At 39.0% G+C, this 21,996-nt stretch overlaps 1 protein-coding gene across 7 annotated transcripts in view; it reads left to right on the top strand.

Moving 5' to 3' along the window:
- The first annotated feature begins 11,581 nt into the window (after window positions 1-11,581).
- The window catches only part of LOC128698358 (tigger transposable element-derived protein 1), a 76,561-nt gene continuing 66,146 nt past the window's right edge, over window positions 11,582-21,996 (top strand). For all 7 annotated transcript variants that reach the window (XR_011394615.1, XR_011394616.1, XM_053790565.2 and 4 more), the window contains exon 1: window positions 11,582-14,076. Coding sequence is in view for 5 of the 7 variants with exons in the window: in XM_053790565.2 (XP_053646540.2) it covers window positions 12,025-14,076 (2,052 nt within the window). In the remaining 2 variants the exon portion in view is untranslated. The remainder of the gene's footprint in view (window positions 14,077-21,996) is intronic.

Genomic DNA, 21,996 nt, shown 5'->3' with positions numbered 1-21,996 from the left:
GTCTCCTGAGAGTAACTGACCCATGTTGTAATTTGCAGACTTTAGTGGATAAGGAAAATGTTCATTATAACTAAGCAGTGCAAACATGAGTATATATGATCATTAATTACTGAAGAGGTTAGGTTGGCTTATTTTAGAGGTTGGGTTATGTTGGGTTTACTTAGGATAAATTGCATGTGTGTATATATATATATATATATATATATATATATATACAGTGGACCCCGCTTAACGATCACCTCCCAATGCGACCAATTATTTAAGTGTATATATGTAAGTGCGTTTGTACGTGTATGTTTGGGAGTCTGAAATGGATTAATCTAATTCACAATATTCCTTATGGGAACAAATTCGGTCAGTACTGGCACCTGAACATACTTCTGGAATGAAAAAATATCGTTAACCGGGGGTTCACTGTATATATATTATATTATAATATTTAAAAAGTGGCCTAATTATCGAATCAACATTTACATAAAAACAGTTTAAATTTTTGCAAATTGAAACTGTCTGTGTTGCACAAACTAGTTAGTATTACATGCTTTCAATTAAGTGTGCATGAAGTGTGATAGATCTGTAAACTGAATATTTACCCCATATCTACTGTTGTTGGAGTAAAGTTAAAGTTACTTTAGGTTGTTTTAGGTTTGGTTACATTGGGTTTCCTTAGGTTTGGTTATGTTTCTTACCATTTCCACAAAATAAAACCATGTCCATGTCATACCCCCCTAACATTAAACATTTACATAAATAAATTCTCACTCGACTTGTATTAACCTCAATAGTAAATGTCTGTACAAGTAGGATAAAAACTATCTTGAGTCAATAGCTAGTAAAAATAATTAACAGTGTAAACCCAACCTAACCTAAAATTACTTAACTAAACCTAATGTTACCCAATCTATTAATCTAATGTAATTTAATCTAAGGCATATAATTAGGTGATTATGACTGAAGTGCACTGATGAAAAACTGGAATAAATAAAGGGGACATAAATACCATGATGAGAATATCTAACCAAGACAAGACTTACAGCAGTGGATTCTAATTGGAAAATTTTACTTTTAAAAAGTATGTAAGAAAGTACCAGTTTGGCAACAAGAGTTATAGATGTGTAGAATAACCTTCAAAATAGCATCACTGAAGCTGGAACTTTGGGTGTAAATTGAGTTTGCTTAGCATGAGCCAGTAGTCCTACTGCAGTGCTCCTTTATTTTTATGCTTCTAACCTAACCTAATAAAAAATTATTCTACAATGATGTTCACAATAACTGTATAGTCATCTCCTGAACATCAAAATGGTATACAATACCGACAGGTTGGTAGGTAAGACACATAGGCAACAGTTAGGCAACTTTATTCTGAAACGTTTCGCTTACACAGTAGGCTTCTGTATTCTTTCTGTATTTGACTGAAGAAGCCTACTGTGTAGGCGAAACGTTTCGGAATAAAGTTGCCTAACTGTTGCCTATGTGTCTTACCTACCAACGATAGTCATCTCCTGCTGTATAAAGACACAATGGAAACAAGCACTTGACTTTCTTGTTTATGCTTTATCTTTAGCAACCCTAAAAACTGTGGTTTAAGTCAATTATGCATGGATTCCCACACCAGCATAGTTTCTGGGTGAAAGAAACACTCCGAACTGTAAGAAAATTTCTAATTCACGTTTAGTTAGCAAGTTCATTACGTACAGGTACACATAAGTACAATTATCATACAAAACAACATATGTGTAAATTACCTAGGATAACTCAAAAAAGTCAGTGACTTTCTTCCATTATGGATCTTGTAATATCTTATTATTTAAAGCCTAGCAGCAAGTTACAATAGAAATCCATCGTGCCACTTATTTTTGTAATAATTGTAAGCTTTATTTTAATAAAAATTCACACCTGTATTCTTACATTGTTTTAAACTAAGCCTGACCTCAACATGTTCAAATAACCCATTCCATCCCCTTATATGTTTACTATATCAAACCAGTGAATCTGGCTTGATTTGGTAACCATAATTTTAAAATTCATTGGGATGTTATTTCTTTAAATAATCTGGTAAGATATTCCACATTTTTGGCCCTATCAAGTTTCTCTACAGGTTCAGACAGATAGAGGTAATTTACAAATGTATTTACACATTGTAAATAATTAAGCTTATTTAGGCACGAGTTCACATAAGTACAATTATACAGTATAAATTACCTAGGATAACCCAATAGTCGGATAGCTAAGTAACTCAACTGTGTGAAAATCAATTACAATAAAAGGAGATACAATAGGAATAAAGTAAACTGAGTTATTTACATGAACATAAGATGATCAGCTTACAGTAACAGGCACATTAAAGGACCCCAATGGAAATAAGTCGGTCTGACTTTTTTTGGGTTATCTTAGGTTCTTTACCCATATGCTGCTATGTATGATAATCTATGTATCTGTATTTGTGTATACCTGAATAAGCTTATTAATTACCAAGAGTGGAAAAGGGTGATCACCCCTCCCCAGGCCTGGTAAAGGGTTAATGTTAGCTATATAAGAAACCACTCTCCTCTCTTTCTGTTGCTTCAAACATTATGTACCGTTTAGTTCTCTTCTTGAACTGGTTCATGTTATGACAGGCCTTGACATGTGCAGGTAGTCCATTCTTCTTCTTTATTGATGTAGCTGTATGGCCCTTGTGGTTTAGCTCTTTTTTGATTATAATAATTTATTGCTGTACAATTAAAGGTGTAAAGTAAAAGGACACAAGTGCAACTAATGTGACATTTTATTGTGGCAACGTTTCACTCTCCAGAAGCTTTGTCAAGCTCCTGGAGAGTGAAACGTTGCCACAATAAAATGTCACATCAGTTGCACTCGTGTCCTTTTACTTTACATATTGTCGGTAATTCTACCAACATTATTACAGTTAAAGGTGTTTGAGGCCTGACCTTCTACTGTAGTACTACAAAGTTGTGTTCACTTCTAGTACCATACTGGTTTTGGTTTCTAACCTTGACAAACTTAGTAACAAGATATTCTGGACACTGAGAGCAATTTTATAAACCTGGTTTAACTTCAGTTTTTTTTTACTGTGTTGTCAGCATTTAGCATATCCAGTTGTTGTAATGCATCCTGGCCTACATGCTCTTTGAAACCAGCTCCAGGATGAGCCTTGCCATTTTATTCTGGCCGATTTGTAGTCTGTCTCAGTTTTTTTTTTTTTTTAAGGCAGAGTACCATGAAGAACAAGAATAATATACAGTGGACCCCCGGTTTACGATATTATTTCATTCCAGAAGTATGTTCAGGTGCCAGTACTGACCGAATTTGTTCCCATAAGGAATATTGTGAAGTAGATTAGTCCATTTCAGACCCCCAAACATACACGTACAAACGCACTTACATAAATACACTTACATAATTGGTCGCATTGGGAGGTGATCGTTAAGCGGGGGTCCACTATATATAGTGTCTTTCATCATTTTTTGACAGGGAATGTCCTTAGTAAGTTAGTTTATTATGGTACAGGTTGACATAATATAATTATCATACAGTTATCATGCTTTGGCATGACTTTAATAACTGTATTCCTTTGTACTTCTCTGTATCATGTTCAAATTAATAAATAAATAAATAAATAGTTTAACTTGAGTAAATTACCTAGGATAACCTGTCACCTCTCAAACAAGAACTTTAGAATGCTGCCTGGTGTTTATTAAAGAGATTAAATACAGTGGACCCCCGGTTAATGATATTTTTTCAGTCCAGAAGTATGTTCAGGTGCCAGTACTGACCGAATTTGTTTCCATAAGGAATATTGTAAAGTAGATTAGTCCATTTCAGACCCCCAAACATACACGTACAAACGCACTTACATAAATACACTTACATAATTGGTCGCATTCGGAGGTAATCGTTATGCGGGGGTCTACTGTATTAGACATTTTTTTTATTTCAGCCAGATACAATATTTGTACAGAGATGGGTGACATTTAGGCGTGCTGCAGAAAGCCCCTCAGTATGCTCAATTTTTATTGAACAATAAAATGGTATAAAATACCGACAGGTTGTTAGGTAAGACACATATGCAACAGTTAGGTATCTTTATTGTGAAACGTTTCGCCTACACAGTAGGCTTCTTCAGTCAAGTACAGAAAAGTTGATAGAAGCAGAAGATACTTGAAGAAGTCCATCACCCTTAAAGTTTTGAGGTGGTCAGTCCCTCAGTCTGGAGAAGAGCATTGTTCCATAGTATGTAGTAATCAGTCCATCACCCTTAAAGTTTTGAGGTGGTCAGTCCCTCAGTCTGGAGAAGAGCATTGTTCCATAGTATGAAACAATATGGAGAAGAAGTGACAGGATGGAGCTTTTATAGCGCCAAGAGGTGAGACGTAGGAGAGGTAAGAACTCAGATGTTGAGAGGTCCCTCTCAAATCCAGCCCCTCTCACTAGTGGAAGTTCTCGAAGTTGATTGCAGGTCTGTACCAAGATACCCTTGTGTTGCAGTGTCTGACAGATTGAACAATAAAATGGTATAAAATACCGACAGGTTGTTAGGTAAGACACATATGCAACAGTTAGGTATCTTTATTGTGAAACGTTTCGCCTACACAGTAGGCTTCTTCAGTCAAGTACAGAAAAGTTGATAGAAGCAGAAGATACTTGAAGACGATGTAATCAGTCCATCACCCTTAAAGTTTTGAGGTGGTCAGTCCCTCAGTCTGGAGAAGAGCAATAATAAATAAATAAATAAATAGTTTAACTTGAGTAAATTACCTAGGATAACCTGTCACCTCTCAAACAAGAACTTTAGAATGCTGCCTGGTGTTTATTAAAGAGATTAAATACAGTGGACCCCCGGTTAATGATATTTTTTCAGTCCAGAAGTATGTTCAGGTGCCAGTACTGACCGAATTTGTTTCCATAAGGAATATTGTAAAGTAGATTAGTCCATTTCAGACCCCCAAACATACACGTACAAACGCACTTACATAAATACACTTACATAATTGGTCGCATTCGGAGGTAATCGTTATGCGGGGGTCTACTGTATTAGACATTTTTTTTATTTCAGCCAGATACAATATTTGTACAGAGATGGGTGACATTTAGGCGTGCTGCAGAAAGCCCCTCAGTATGCTCAATTTTTATTGTTTTTTTTTATTTAGGCTCTTTTTTATTACACATATATACTTAAATTTCGACAATTTATAGATTGAAAAAAAAGAGCTAATATTTATTTATTTATTTTTAATTTGGACATGATAAATAGATGCACAAAGAAATACAATGGTTAAGTGCACATACCAAAAGCCCCTTGTATGAAGAGCATTATGGGCAGCTTAAAATTAACTTAAGATTAACTAAGCAATGATATATTCAGTGGTAAAAAATTACAGCAAACAGATAATTAAGCACAAATGAGTATTTCAAAGACAGATCATATGGTTATTTGATGAGTTACTGTGCATTCAAGAGAATGGAGTATTCTATATAGTATTCTATTAGGTTTTCTATTAGGTATTAGGTATTGAAAAAGACACTGAAGGGGAAAAAAAAAGTTAAATCTAGTGTGAAAAGTGCTAATTTAGCAACCCTGAGTCTCCTATGTCAGCATTGCCAATACAGTGTAATGTTGATGAATGGTTCAGAGAACTGACAAGTTGATAAATTAGACACGTGTGCAACTCTTGGGTATCTTTACTGAGGAAACGTTTCGCCACACAGTGGCTTCATCAGTCCATACAAAGGAGAACAGGGAAGAACAGGAGGAGTTTGAGGTAATCAGTCCTGCAGCCTTGAGTTGATGTGGTTAGTCCATCAATCTTGAAAAGAATGTAATGTTATTAAGACGTGCAGTGAGTGGTAATAAGTAAGCATGACATTAATATTTAGTAATTTAGGGATTTACATTAGGACATAGAATTGCTTATTATTAGAGATTGTGAAGGTTCTCATATATGGGGTGGCCCGTGGCCTGGTAGACAAAGCTCTCGCTTCACACACAGTGCGTCCATGGTTTGATTCCCGGCAAGGTTGGAAACCTTAGGTGTGTTTCCTCATACCTATTGTCCGGTTTCACCTAGTAAGCAAGTAGGTACCTGGGTGTTAGTTGACTGGTATAGGTCGCATCCTGGGTGACAAGATTGAGGACCACAATGGAAATAAGACAGTCCCTCGATGACGCACTGCGTTTCTTGGGTTATCCTGGGTGACTAACCCTCCGGGGTTAAAAATCCCAGTTTGAGACGACTACCTCTCACTCCCTGAGCCAGTGTTCACTTCCTTTCCTCTCCTTCCTTGGATGAATGTGGGAAGATGCATCAACCTGGGTTGGCTGTGCTGGAACAGGGAGACTCCTTGGATGGCGGAGTCTCTCTCTGAAAAGTTTGGTGCTGCCATGTATGGTTTTCCATTGTCTTTATATAGGGATGGTTCAACATGAACTTTCCCTCCTATGTCCTCAGCTGCTTTCATCACTGATTTTTGTGTGTCAAACCTGGAGGTTAGATCCCTCTCACTCTGTCTTGGGATTCTTAGCCATTCACCAGGCTTTGATTTTGGCCCTTTCTCACCTTCCACCTCATCCTGTGGTTCTCTTCAAAGACCCCAGTGGAAAGAAGTTACTGTTGTGATTTTTTTTTGGGTTATCCTAGGTAATTAACATTATGTATGATAATTGTACTTGTGTACCCATGCCTTTAGTCTTCTGTCCGTCCACGGCCCCTTTGTTTCCTCAACCGGCAGACGAAGCTTCTGCACTTGTGAAATTCGGGCTTAATAATATTAATTCTACCAGTACATGTACAAGGTATACAGACCATAGCTGACATCAATGACATACTACTAGATAGAAAGCTGCTTGTTATGCTGAGCATTTCCCGCAAATTAGGTCAGTTTTGTCCCAGGATGCGACCCACACCAGTCCACTAACATTTAGGTGCCCATTTTTACTGATTGGTGAACATAGACAACGAGTGTAAGGAAACACGGACAATGTTTCCACCCTTTGATGGGAATCGAACCCGGACCCTCACCGCGTGAAGTGAGAGCTTTAGCTACCAGGCCACGGGTATCTCCCTTAAGTGATACCAGCTCAAGTTAACATTCGGGGCAGTGAAGTGGCTGATCCCACGATCTCCCTCGCGTGTGTGCGCGCGCGCGCGCACACACACACACACACACACACACACGACATAACAGAAGGGATAGACTCAGAAGTGTCCTTGTTTGCAGATGATGAGAAGTTAATGAGAAAAATCAAATCGGATGAGGATCAGGCAGGACTACAAAGAGACCTGGACAGGCTGCAAGCCTGGTCCAGCAACTGGCTCCTTGAGTTTAACCCTGCCAAATGCAAAGTCATGAAGATTGGGGAAGGGCAAAGAAGACCGCAGACATAATATAGTTTAGATGGCCAAAGACTGCAAACCTCACTCAAGGAAAAAGATCTGGGGGTGAGCATAACACCGAGCATGTCTCCTGAGGCACACATCAATCAGATAACTGCAGCAGCATATGGGCGCCTGGCAAACCTACGGATAGCGTTCTGATACCTCAGTAAGGATTCGTTCAAGACTCTGTATACCATTTATGTCAGGCCCATACTGGAGTATGCAGCACCAGTTTGGAATCCACACCTAGTCAAGCACATCAAGAAATTAGAGAAAGTGCAAAGGTTTGCAACAAGACTAGTCCCAGAGCACCGGGGATTGTCCTACGAAGAAAGGTTGAGGGAAATCGGCCTGACGACACTGGAGGACAGGAGGGTCAGGGGAGACATGATAACGACATATAAAATACTGCGCGGAATAGACAAGGTGGACAAAGACGGGAAGTTCCAGAGAAGGGACACAGACACAAGAGGTCACAATTGGAAGTTGAAGACTCAGATGAATCAAAGGGATTTTAGGAAGTATTTTTTCAGTCATAGAGTAGTCAGGCCGTGGAATAGCCTAGAAAGTGATGTAGTGGAGGCGGGAACCATACATAGTTTTAAGGCGAGGTATGATAAAGCTCATGGGGCAGGGAGAGAGAGGACCCAGTAGCAACCAGTGAAGAGGCAGGGCCAGGAGCTATGAATCGACCCCTGCAACCACAAATAGGTGAGTACAAATAGGTGAGTACACACACACACACACACACACACACACACACACACACACACACACACACACACACACATAGAAGGCAAAGGACCCAGGAGAATAAGGAGAGCAGTCATAGAGCCAGAAACGAACATGCACAGATAAGAAGGGAGGCCCAAAGACAATATGAAAATGACATAGCAGCGAAAGCCAAATCTGACCTGAAACTGTTGTACAGCCACATGAGGAGGAAAACAACAGTCAAGGACCAGGTAATCAGGCTAAGGAAGGAAGGAGGAGAGACAACAAGAAATGACCGTGAAGTATGTGAGGAACTCAACAAGAGATTCAAAGAAGTGTTCACAGAGGAGACAGAAGGGGCTCCAGAAAGACGGAGAGGTGGGGCACACCACCATGTGCTGGACACAGTGCACACAACCGAGGAAGAAGTGAAGAGGCTTCTGAGTGAGCTAGATACCTCAAAGGCAATGGGGCCAGATAACATCTCCCCATGGGTATTGAGAGAGGGAGCAGAGGCGCTATGTGTACCCCTAACAACAATATTCAATACATCTATCGAAACAGGGAGATTGCCTGAGGCATGGAAGACAGCAAATGTAGTCCCAATCTTTAAAAAAGGAGACAGACATGAAGCATTAAACTACAGACCAGTGTCACTAACATGTATAGTATGCAAAATCATGGAGAAGATTATCAGGAGAAGAGTGGTGGAACACCTAGAGAGGAACGATCTCATCAACAGCAGCCAACATGATTTCAGGGATGGGAAATCCTGTGTCACACACCTACTGGAGTTCTATGACATGGTGACAGCAGTAAGACAAGAGAGAGAGGGGTGGGTGGATTGCATATTCTTGGACTGCAAGAAGGCATTTGACACAGTTCCACACAAGAGATTGGTGCAAAAACTGGAGGACCAAGCAGGGATAACAGGGAAGGCACTACAATGGATCAGGGAATACTTGTCAGGAAGACAGCAGCGAGTCATGGTACGTGGCGAGGTGTCAGAGTGGGCACCTGTGACCAGTGGGGTCCCACAGGGGTCAGTCCTAGGACCAGTGCTGTTTCTGGTATTTGTGAACGACATGATGGAAGGAATAGACTCTGAGGTGTCTCTGTTTGCAGATGACGTGAAGTTGATGAGAAGAATTCACTCGATCGAAGACCAGGCAGAACTACAAAGGGATCTGGACAGGCGGCAGACCTGGTCCAGCAATTGGCTCCTGGAGTTCAATCCCACCAAGTGCAAAGTCATGAAGATTGGGGAAGGGCAAAGAAGACCGCAGACGAAATACAGTCTAGGGGGCCAGAGACTACAAACCTCACTCAAGGAAAAAGATCTTGGGATGAGTATAACACCAGGCACATCTCCTGAAGCGCACATCAACCAAATAACTGCTGCAGCATATGGGTGCCTAGCAAACCTCAGAACAGCATTCCGAGATCTTAATAAAGAATCGTTCAGGACCCTGTACACCGTGTACGTTAGGCCCTTATTGGAGTATGCGGCACCAGTTTGGAACTCATACCTAGCCAAACACGTAAAGAAACTAGAGAAAGTGCAAAGGTTTGCAACAAGACTATTCCCAGAGCTAAAAGGTATGTCCTACGAGGAGAGGTTAAGGGAAATCAACTTGACGACATTGGAGGACAGGAGAGATAGGGGGGACATGATTACGACATACAAAATACTGAGAGGAATTGACAAGGTGGACAGAGACAGGATATTCCAGAGATTGGACACAGTAACAAGGGGACACAGTTGGAAGCAGAAGACACAGATGAATCACAGGGATGTTAGGAAGTATTTCTTCAGCCACAGAGTAGTGGAATAGTTTGGGAAGAGATGTAGTGGAGGCAGGATCCATACATAGCTTTAAGCAGAGGTACGATAAAGCTCACGGTTCAGGGAGAGTGACCTAGTGGCGACCAGTGAAGAGGCGGGGCCAGGAGCTCGGAATCGACCCCTGCAACCTCAACTAGGTGAGTACAACTAGTTGAGTACACACACACACACACTGACACCCCTGCAAACACAAATAGGTGAGTACACACACACACACACACACACACACACACACACACACACACACACACACACACACACACACACACACACACACACACTACCATTACTCTCCTTGCACTGGCCTGCAGTTATTGCACAAAAAGTTGTCTGCAGGCAACTGCCGTTTCTGGCAGGGAGATCTTGCGTGTTCCCTCACTTCTTCGACATCGATCTCAGTTCGGTCTGTCAACTGTCCCTGTCCTTGTGCTCGTCATCCCAGCCAGTGGATGTTGCACTGACCAGCCTCTGGGTAGGTCATTCACAGCTTGCCAGAAATGCTCTACATAAACATGGGCTTATGCACTCTGGTATCACCCATTCCTGTATAAACATTGTACCATGTTGAAAAAAACTTGTATTTGCATATTTATCTGCACAGCCTTCAGATGACAGACTCCCGTCCTGCCGGTGGTGTCCCTCTCAGCCTGAGACGGTGGTGTACTTCCTGCTGTGGAAATAAGCCACTTTGACTTCTTGGGTTATCCTACGTAATTTACAGTATGTATGATTATTGTACTTGTGTACCTGTGTCTGAATAAAGTTACTTATCCCTGCACGGACTCTCCTCCGTGTTGTCTTGCCTACATTCTGGCTACAGTCTTTCCCACTACATCTGTTACTTAATGATGAGTGTGACCCTCAACACCGTCAGATCCTGACCTGTACTTGTACCTTCTAGTTGGCCTCAAGGAGCAGTGGGGGCATATAATACCTTCTGCAGTTAGCCAAGGACTCCAATGGAAATAAGTCACTTCGCCTGACTTTTTCTGGGTTATCCTAGGCCTGGTGGGTAAAGCTCTCGCTTCATACACGGAGGGCCAGGGTTCGATTCCCGGCAGGTGGAAACATTTCGACACGTTTCTTTATACCTGTTGTCCTGTTCACCTAGCAGCAAATAGGTACCCGGGTGTTAGTCGACTGGTGTGGGTCGCATCCTGGGGGACAAGATTAAGGACCACAATGGAAATAAGTTAGTCCTCGATGTGCACTGACTTTCTTGAGTTATTTAAGTACAATTAACATACATGTGTAAATTACTTAGGATAACCCAAAAAAGTCAAAGTGACTTATTACCAGTGGGGTCCTTGAAGGTAATTTACACTATGATAATTGTACTTACGTGTGCCTGTGCCAATATACGCTTGCTGGATTGTGTTTTCCTTCCTTCCACTTTGGTCGACCCCCCAAGGAAGGTTCCTTGACGTTGGTGAGAGGCTTTTAATCTAGGGAATTGGATCTATGCTCCAGTTCCCTGAATTAAGCCTGAATACCTTCCACATCATCTCCCCACAGGCGCTGCATAATCCTACGGGTTTAGCGCTCCCCCTTGATTATAATAATATTTTGGTCGAGGTTTCTTTCCCGGACACTGGACGGTAGGGTTCGATACGGCGTCAAGCGTCAGTGGCTCTATAAACCCTAACAACAACAACAACAAGAAGCAGATCCTTGCCATAGTAGTAGTAATAGTGTGTTAATAGTTTAGATTTGGGGACATAATAGTGCATTTTGCAGAGTGGTCTATACAATAAGGTCCCACTTTATAGTGTTCATCTTGTCGGTGTTCCACTAACTCTGCAGTGTTCAATTATAGTCATTGTTCATTATGTTCGGTACTTGTTCCGCTTTTCGGCATTTTTCGTCATGATGCCTCAACAGCTGAGTCAGGGAAGGTCGTCCAGCGCCATTTTATTGTCTGATTTAGCCTCTTTACAACACATGTGAACCCTTGTGGGTTTAGCACTTAGTTCTAATTGTTCTGATAATAATAGCATCAATTGTGGGCTTCGCATCTCTCTATATTCTGACATTATTCCAAAGTTTTAATGTTGTTACGTATATTATAATATTTTTGTGTTAATTACAATGGCATCTAAAGGTAGATGTGTTAAAAAGAGGAGTCGTAAGGCTCTTACTTTAAATAAAAAGTTAGAAATGATTACCCTTGGTGAGAAAGGTTTTACTATGACTGAGATAGGACGTAAGTTAGGTTTAGCTCGCCAGACTGTTAGTACAATTGTTAATGCTAAGGAGAAAGTGCTGGATCAAGTTAAAAGTTCTACACCATTAAACACTAAAGTTATAAGAAAACGCGATGGCCTTATTGCTGACATGGAAAAAGTTTTACTGGTGTGGATTGAAAAACAAAGCAGTCAGAACTTGTCTTTAACCCGAGGCATTATCCAGGACAAGGCCTTAAGTATCTTTAATTCTATGAAGGCTGAGAGAGGTGAGAAAGCTGCTGAGGATACATTTGAAGCAAGCAGAGGCTGGTTTCAAAGGTTTAAAGATAGATGCCAACTTAGCAACAAAGTTGATGGTGAAATAGTGTCTGCAGGAGGTTATCAACGTGAGATAGCCAGGATCATTGAATGTGGAAAGTACACCAAACATCAGATTTTTAATGTGGATGAGATTGCATTATACTGGAAGAAGATGCCATCTAGGACTTTCATTGCTAAGGAAGAGAAGTCAATGCATGGCTTTAAAGCTGGAAAAGACAGACTAACGCTCTTGTTAGGGGTTAATGCAGCTGGTGACTGCAAGTTAAAACCTATGATGATTTATCACTCAGAGAATCCTGGGGCCCTAAAGAACTATGTAAAAGGTAGTCTCCCAGTTTGTTATAGATACAATTCCAAAGCTTGTATGACTGGCGAACTTTTCATAAATTGGTTCACAGACTATTTTAAACCTACAGTTGAGGCTTACTGCAAGAAAAATAACATTCCTTTTAAGATTTTACTCATTGCTGACAGTGCCCCTTGTCACCCTAGAGCTCTAATTGGTATGTACCAGGAGATCAAAGTTGTTCTTATGCCTGAAAATACACCTTCATTACTGCAGCCAATGGAGCAAGGTTTAATTGCAGCATTTAAATCCTATTACCTAAGAAGTATTTTCACTGAGGCTGTAAATGCCTTAGACAGTGATACAGTACTTGGGCCTAAACAAAATAAATTAAAAGCATTTTGGAAAGATTTCACAATTTTGGATGGTATTAAAAGTGTTCGAGATGCATGGGAGGAAGTTAAAGAAATTACACTGAAAGGTGTTTGGACGAACCTAATTCCTCATCTTTCGGAGGATTTTGAAGGCTTTGAGAATCTAATGGAGGAAGTCACTACAGATGTTGTAGAAATGGCAAGGGAATTAGACCTGGAAGTCAAGGCTGAGGATGTGGAAGAATGGCTTCGTTCTCATGATGAAACCCTAACAGATAGAGAATTTTTTCTGATTGAAAAGCAAAGAAAGAAGTTTTGTGAAGAAGAGTTACATACTGATGACAGTCTGCCTTTTCCTAGAGAAATGGCATCCAAGGAATTGAAAGAAGCTTTCAACTATATAGAAATGGCAATGGCAACTTTTGAGAGGATTGACCCAAATTTTGAAAGAAGTTCAAAAGTAAATGCAGCTCTTTTAAATGGTATTGCATGCTATAAAGAAATTCTAAGGGAAAGGAGACAATCCATAAGGCAAAATTCATTGCTTTTCTTTAAGAAAGTACCATCGCAACCTTCGACAGCAACAGCTAGCCTTGAACAACCTCCAACATCAAAGTCAACAGCAACTGCTAGCCTTGAACAACCTTCAACATCAACAGCTAGCCTTGAACAACCTTCAACATCAACAGCTAGCCTTGAACAACCTTCAACATCAACAGCTAGCCTTGAACAACCTTCAACATCAACAGCAACTGCTAGCCGTGAACAACCTCCAAGAACAATATCAACAGCAACCGTTAGCTTTGAACAACCTCCAACAACAGTGTCAGCAGCAACAGCTAGCCTTGAACAACCTTTAACTTTAATACTAACAGCAACAGCCAGCCTTGAACAACCTTTAATATTAACAGCAAAACAAACTCCTACAAGAGCTTCATCCAAGTCTGTACCATCAAAACAAAAGTATTTTAAGGTAAGTAATGTGTACACTGTATATTCATATTACTTTCATATCATTTTTTCTTAGGGTTATGTTGTGTAATTAATAGTATATGATAGTGTAGACATGTTATCAGGCTTTTACATGCATATTTGAAAATGAAAAAAACCCATGTTCCACTTTTTGACAGGTCAGTTTATATATAATTATGGTTAAGGTGTCCCATAGCTCCATTGCTAGTGCACTCAGCTCACACACTGAGGTCCGGAGTTCGAATCTTTGGTATGGCTGGAAAACATTAGGGATGTGTTTCCATAAGATACCTTCTGTCTATGTTCACCCATCAGTATAAAATGAGTACCTGGGTGTTAGTGGACTGATGTGGGTCACATCCTGGGTGTTAGTGGACTGATGTGGGTCACATCCTGGGTGTTAGTGGACTGATGTGGGTTGCATCCTGGGACAAAACTGACATAATTTGCCCATAAATGCTCTGCATAACAAGCGGCTTTCTATATAGTAGTATGTCATTGATGTCGTCTGTGGTCTGTATAGCTTGTATAAAGATATATTATTATTATTATTAATATATAAATAAAGATATATTATTATTATTATTAATATTATTAATTAGGGTCCAGCTGTATAAGTCGGGACCTACTTATATATAAATTGACCTACGTTGTGATTTGTAGACATTAATGAACAAAACAAATGTTCATTATAACTAAGCAGTGTAAATATGAGTATGTATGATCATTAATTGCTTAATGGGTTAGGTTTCATTAGCAGAGGTTGGGTTACTTTAGAGGTTGGGCTAGATTGAGTTATGCTGGGTTTACGTAGACTGGGTTACACATGTATGTGTATAATATTTAAAAAGTGACCTAATAATTCTTGAATCAATATTTACACAAAAAACACTTTTCCAGCTTGCAGAAATTGAAACTATCTCTGTTGCACAAACCAGTCAGTATTACATGCTTTTAATTAAAAATATTCTTGAAATTTGATGGAGCCCCTAAACTTAATATTAACCCCCGATATCTACTGTTGTCTGAGTAAGGCTAAGTTAAATTACCTTAGGTTGTTTTACATTTGGTTATGTTGGGTTTCCTTAGGTTACATTTTTTACAATTTCAAAATAAAACTGTCCACGTCATAACCACTTAACATTAGACATTTAAATGAATAAATTATTAATCCAGTACAACTTTATTTCTTTTCCGTGGGCAATGACCCCCGGAACACCCTCCAGGTAGACTCCAGGTAGATAGACAAAAGAAAGCAACTGGCATGCAGTACATTTCAGGCAGACTAATCCTAATGCTTACAGACTACAGAGAGGGAGGAGAGTGATTTATTGTATAGCTAACTTTCGTGTACCATATCCCATGGCCTGGTAGGCAACGCTCTTACCTCACACACTGGGTGTCCGTGGTTCAGTCCCCGGCCGGGTGGAAACGCTGGACTTGTTTCCATACACATGCTGTCCCTGTTCACCTACAAAGTAAAGTAGGGACCTGGTTGTTAGTTGACTGGTGTGGGCTGCTTCCTGAGGGACAGGATTAAAGGACTCCAATGGAAATAAGTCATTTTGTCTGACTTTTAGATAATTTACACCATGTGTAATAATTGTACTTATGTGTACCCATGACTAAATAAATTTACTGAGAAAATAAATGTCCTTGTTTACGTTTGCTGTGATTGGCCAAGGCACATTGACTAACCGAATACTAAGCCTTGATTAGCCCTGATGTGTTATTCTAGCCAAAATAAATGCACTCTTTTATTTTGGTTATATATCCCAAAATATCGATTTACATAACCAATAAAAAGCTACATTTGCTGAGGTATGCAGTAGATAACTTGCATGTACACCTACCATCCGACTTACGACCGAGTTCGGTTCCGAGAAACCGGTCGTAAGTCGAAATGGTCGTAAGTCGAACTTTACTACTGAATATCAACATCACATTTTTGTAATGACTTTATTTTATTGTTTCATTTTGGTATTTCATGTTTTAAGGTTTAGGATAAACACTGTGTACAACACAAATAGTTGTTTATTTTCCAGAAATTTGGTATAAAAAACACGGTCGTAAGTTGAGTGGTCGTAAGTCGAGCAGGTCGTAAGTCGGATGGTAGGTGTATTTTTAAAAAATATTATAATTTGTGAGGTCTAGAAAGGACTGGGTCTGGATATTAGTCAAAGGAAGGAGCAAATCATGGTACAGGAGAAATGATCTCCTGGGTCAAGGCATGGCTGATAGGCAACAACTACATGAAATTGTAATAGCATGTTTGTAAGCAAATTATGGAATGGGTGAGGTTTGAACCCATGGCAAATGAGTCCTAAAACTCACAGGACTAACTTGCCATAGGTTCATACTCCACCCATTCCATGAGTTTTTTAGTAACAGACAATTTGCATAAATAGTGAGAAATTAAAAGTAATTTGCCATAAGGATCAGTATGGGAATGCATATTCACAGTTTACATAAATGACATAGATGTGAAAATAAATATTGATGTGTAAAGTTGCCAATAACTAAAATAGTCCATGAAATTATTTCTGATGAGAATTCTAGAACATTGAATAATTTGTTGTGGTTGGACAAGTAGCAGTTCAGTGTGGACATGTGGAAGGGTCTGATCTTAGGAAAAGAAGATAACTATGGAAATTATGAGCCAAATAATGTGGGTTTTAGTCAGATTGAATGCAAAAAAGATGGAGTTTTGGGTAGCAAAAATTTACATCAAGACAACAGTAGTATAAGTGTTTACAGTAAACCTAATAGGATTCTTAGTGTCATCTTTAAGAAGTTAAATAATGAAGTCCTCAAGTTATACTTCAATTTGATATGTCTGTGGTATGACCTCATTGAGATTATACTTTGCAGTTCTCTACTTCGTATTACTGATTGGACACGAATATACACTGGAAAATATAGAAAGATGACAACGTTGATCCTGTGTATCAGAAACCTTTCCTATGAAGATGGGTTGACGGCACTAAATTTGTACTCGGGAAGATTGAATGCACTAAATTTGTACTCTGGAAATACATAGTGATATGACTGAAGTGTACACATGGAGAACAGGAATAAATAGAAGGATATATAAAAAGTATTGAAAGTATCTTGCAGCATGAAATCTAAATAGAAAAATTTAGTTTTGTAAAGGATATAGAGAAATGCACCTACCATCCGACTTACAACCGAGTTCGGTTCCGAGAAACCGGTCGTAAGTCGAAATGGTCATAAGTTGAAATGGTCATAAGTCGAACTTTACTACTGAATATCAACAAAACATTTTTGTAATAACTTTATTTTATTGTTTTATTTTGGTATTTCATGCTTTACTTTACTTTTTATGCTGTAAGTACTGTATTTTATACTGTAAGGTTTAGGATAAACACTGTGTACAAAACAAATAGTTGTTTATTTCCCAGAAATTTGGCATAAAAAACACGGTCGTAAGTCGAGTGGTCGTAAGTCGAGCAGGTCGTAAGTCGGATGGTAGGTGTACTTGTTTGGTAGTAGAGCTGGGGATGAATAGAACAAACCTATAAGTGGCAGCATTATGGTAGGAACTCTTGGTAGCCCTAAATGTTGGTTGAACAGGTATATGAGTAGGTGTGAGTGGGTGAGAGTTGGAGCTCTGTAGCATGGACCAGTAGGCCTACTGCATTTTTCCTTAATGCTAATTTTCTTATTTACCGGCACGTTTCAAAACCTACCAGCACTAGAGTACAGTGGAAACATAAACACATATGCAGTTTAATGTGATCCTTTATTGACAACGTTTCGCCCACACAGTGGGCTTTTTCAAGTCACAAACAGATCTGTGTGTGACTTGAAAAAGCCCACTGTGTGGGCGAAACGTTGTCAATAAAGGATCACATTAAACTGCATATGTGTGTTTATGTTTCCATTGTGTTGGTATTTTATACCATTTATTTTCACTAGAGTACAGTAAGTCCTTGACTTGTGAATATGTTAAGAATCTTTTGTATTATGTATAACATCATTATTATATCATTATTGTGTATAATATCATTATTATATATTATTATACACAATACAAAAGGTCCCCAACATGTTCATAAACTGAAAACTTCCTGTATTATGAATATAATATACAATTCAGACAGCCCCCAATGTGTTTGTAATGGCTTTTAAGCATGGAATATGTGAAGTTACTTTCTAATACATAATTAGCAACTTATGTGGAAAAGGCATATGTATAGCTAACATTTATGTACCTATTATCGTAAGCTGATCCTCTCTTTAATGTTTAATGGAAATAAGTCACTCTGTGTGACTTTTTTGGGTTATCCTAGGTTCTCTACACATATGCTGCTATGTATGATCATTCTATGTAACTGTATTTGTGTATACCTGAATAAACTTACTTACTTACTTTATTCGTATTGTATATTTCTTTACTGTAGTTGTCTTTCACAGGTGAGTTACTTAGCTGTTTTAATTTTTATGGTTATAATCATGTCTGATTTCTACTGTAACTTACGTCTAGGCTTTAAATAATAAGATATTACTAGGACCCTAATGGAAATAAACAATTTTGTGTGACTTTTTTTTGGAGGGCTATCCTAGGTCATTTACATGTTCGTAGTTATGTATCATAACTGTACTTACGTGTACCTGTACCTAAACAGACATACAGGTGGGCCCCACTTATACAGCAGGTAAGGTTCCGGGCTACTGCTATAAAGGAAAAAATAGCTGTAAGGTGAAACATCGCTTTTTTTTCACTTTCAAATGCATATAAAAGCCTAATAACATGTTTACTTTATCATTAAGTGAGGAAAAGAGCTAAGCCTAAAAAATGCACATGCAGTGGACCCCCGACTTATGATATTAATTCGTTCCAGAAGGCTGTTCGGGTGTCGTTACCGAACGAATTTGCTCCCATAAGGAATATTGTAAATTAGATTAGTCAGTTTCAGACCCCCAAAAATACTCTTACAAAAGCACTAACAAAAATACACTTACATAATTGTTCGAGTTGGGAGCTGATCGTAAGTCAGAGGCCCACTGTACAATACACACATTACAGTGGACCCCCGCATAACGATTACCTCCGAATGCGACCAATTATGTAAGTGTATTTATGTAAGTGCGTTTGTACGTGTATGTTTGGGGGTCTGAAATGGACTAATCTACTTCACAATATTCCTTATGGGAACAAATTCGGTCAGTACTGGCACCTGAACATACTTCTGGAGTGAAAAAATATCGTTAACCGGGGGTCCACTGTACTTATTTTAAAATATTTTCATCCTTAGCTTATAATGAGTGGTAAATATATTTATTGTAGGAAGTCTGAATAAATGAAGAATTGGTATACGTAATTGAAAATCACTGTATTAGTGAAGCACCATGAGGCAAGGCCCTCCTGTACTTACTTAATGTGCATTAAAAATTTTCTGACAGTTTGTAGTGATTCTTTCATCTAGAAATTGCTGTGTGCAGGTTATTTGTGTATGCCTCTAAGTGTTATGTCTTAGTTTTAATGCTTTGTATATAAGCCTGAAATGCTTTGTATATAAGTACAGTACAATTATCATTTATAGTAACATATGTGTAAATTACCTGGGATAACCCAAAAAAGTCAGTGACTTACTTCCATTGGGGTCCTTGTAATATTTTATTATTTAAAGCCTACGGTAAGTTACAATAGAAATCAAACATGTGACTTATTTTTGTAACCATTGTAAGTTTTTTTTTTTTTTAATAATTTTTGCTTCAATAAGATATTCTTTGGTTTTCATCATGTTCTATACTAAACCTGACCTCAACATAGTCAGGTAACCCATTCCATTCCCTTACTACTGTGTAATAGTGAATCTGGCTTGATTTGGTAAACATAATTTTAAAACTCATTGGGATGTTGCAATTCTTTAAATCGTCTGGTAAGATATTCCACATTTTTGGCCATTTTATTTCTATCTAGTTTCTCTAGATGTTTAGAAGATATACAGGGAATGTCAGAGGTATTTGTTTGGAGTATGTTGCCCGTGTCTTCTGTTATTGTTTTCTGGGAGTGTCCTGTGTCAGCATCGTGGCATCCTGTGGCCTGGTAGGTAACGCTCTTGTCTCACACACTGAGTGTCCATGGTTTGATTCCCGGCCAAGTGGAAACATTGGGTGTGTTTTCTTATGTAAACCTGCTGTCCTTGTTCACTTAGCAGCAAGTTGGTACCTGGATGTTAGTTGACTGGTGTGGGTGGCATCCTGGGGGACAAGATTGAAGGACCCCAAGAGAAATAAGACAGACAGTCCTCGATGACTTACTGACTTTCTTGGGTTATCCTGGGTGACTAACCCTCTGGGGTTAAAAATCTGAACAAAATCTCATTTCTTATCGCCATTATATTGTAATTTTATTTAGATGTGGAGTGAAAGGTAGTAAAGAAGCATGACATTAATATTTAGTAAGTTTAGGAATTTACAAAAGGATATAGAATTGTTTATTATTATAAGAGATTGTGATGGTTCTGATATATGTATACTTTTTGTTACATGGAGATTGGTTTAAGGTGGGTAGTTGAAGTCAATCCTCCAGAGTAGTATTAGTAGTAGTAGCAGTAGTTTAGAAATGCACTGCATGTTAGTGGCTTTCTTTTGTGCCTAACAATATTTTAAGTAAACTGTATTACTTGTATACTGCAGAAAAGAAATATAGTGGAACCTCGGTGTTCGAATGAACTGGACCTTGAACAAACAGGAGTCCGAACAGTTTTATTCAAAAAACAGTTGATCTGGTCTTTGAACATTGTTCTGGGGTCTGAAAGTGCTGGCTTGTTTACAATTCACTTGGCGTTGTGCTCCCACACAGTGCGTTTGGCCTAATTGCTCTCTTCCTATATTTTTTACTGTGGTGTTGTGGTAAATATTAGTACAGCACTAATTATATTATTACTGAGAATTAGTGACCATGACCTCGAAAAAGAGCAGTAGTGAAAATAAAGTTAAGAGGAAAAAAGTGAGAACCACAGTTGAATTAAGAAAAGAACTTGTTTCAAAGAGTGAAGGCGGCAAGCGAGTTTCCGAGCTCGCCAGAGAGTACGGCTTGGCTAAATCTACAGTATGTACCATACTTAAGAATAAAGAGGCTATTAAAGGAGCGGATGTGGCTAAAGGAGTCACTTCTCTTACTGCACAGAGATCTCACACAATTGAAACGATGGAAAAACTTTTGTTAGTTTGGATTAAGGAGAAACAAATGGCAGGTGATAGTGTTTCTGATGCAAAAATTTGTGAAAAGGCAAAACAATTACATAGTGACCTTAAGAAAGACAACCCTGGAACTAGTACCCAAAGTGAAGAATTTAAAGGGAGCAGGGGCTGGTTTGATAGGTTTAAAAAGAGGAGTGGGATTCATAGTGTAGTGAGGCATGGTGAGGGTGCAAGTTCTCACAATGAAATGGCAAAAAAATTTGTGGGGGAATTTAAAACAGTTATTGACAGTGAGGGATATGTCCCTCAACAAGTTTTTAATTGTGATGAAACAGGTCTCTTCTGGAAAAAAATGCCAAAGAGGACCTATATTAGCCAAGAAGAGGCAGCAGTACCAGGACACAAGCCAATGAGAGATCGGCTGACACTCTTATTGTGCAGTAATGCAGCTGGCGACTTCAGACTTAAACCTTTGCTGGTTTACCACTCAGAAAACCCCAGTGTGTTTAAAAAACACAATGTGCAAAAAAGTCAACTGGGTGTTATGTGGAGGGCCAATAGTAAGGCCTGGGTGACCAGGCAGTTTTTCACTGAGTGGGTGAATGAAGTGTTTGCTCCTAGTGTGAAAGAGTACCTTGAGAGCAACAATTTACCCTTAAAGGCACTGTTGGTGATGGACAGTGCTCCTGCTCACCCTCCATCCTTGGGCCATGATTTGCTGATGGGTCATAGCTTTATTACAGTGAAG

This window comes from Cherax quadricarinatus, chromosome 92 (assembly GCF_038502225.1).
Source record: "Cherax quadricarinatus isolate ZL_2023a chromosome 92, ASM3850222v1, whole genome shotgun sequence".
NCBI lineage: Eukaryota > Metazoa > Arthropoda > Malacostraca > Decapoda > Parastacidae > Cherax > Cherax quadricarinatus.
The sequence above is the reverse complement of the archived record's forward strand: the minus strand, read 5'-3'. Positions and strand labels throughout refer to the sequence as shown.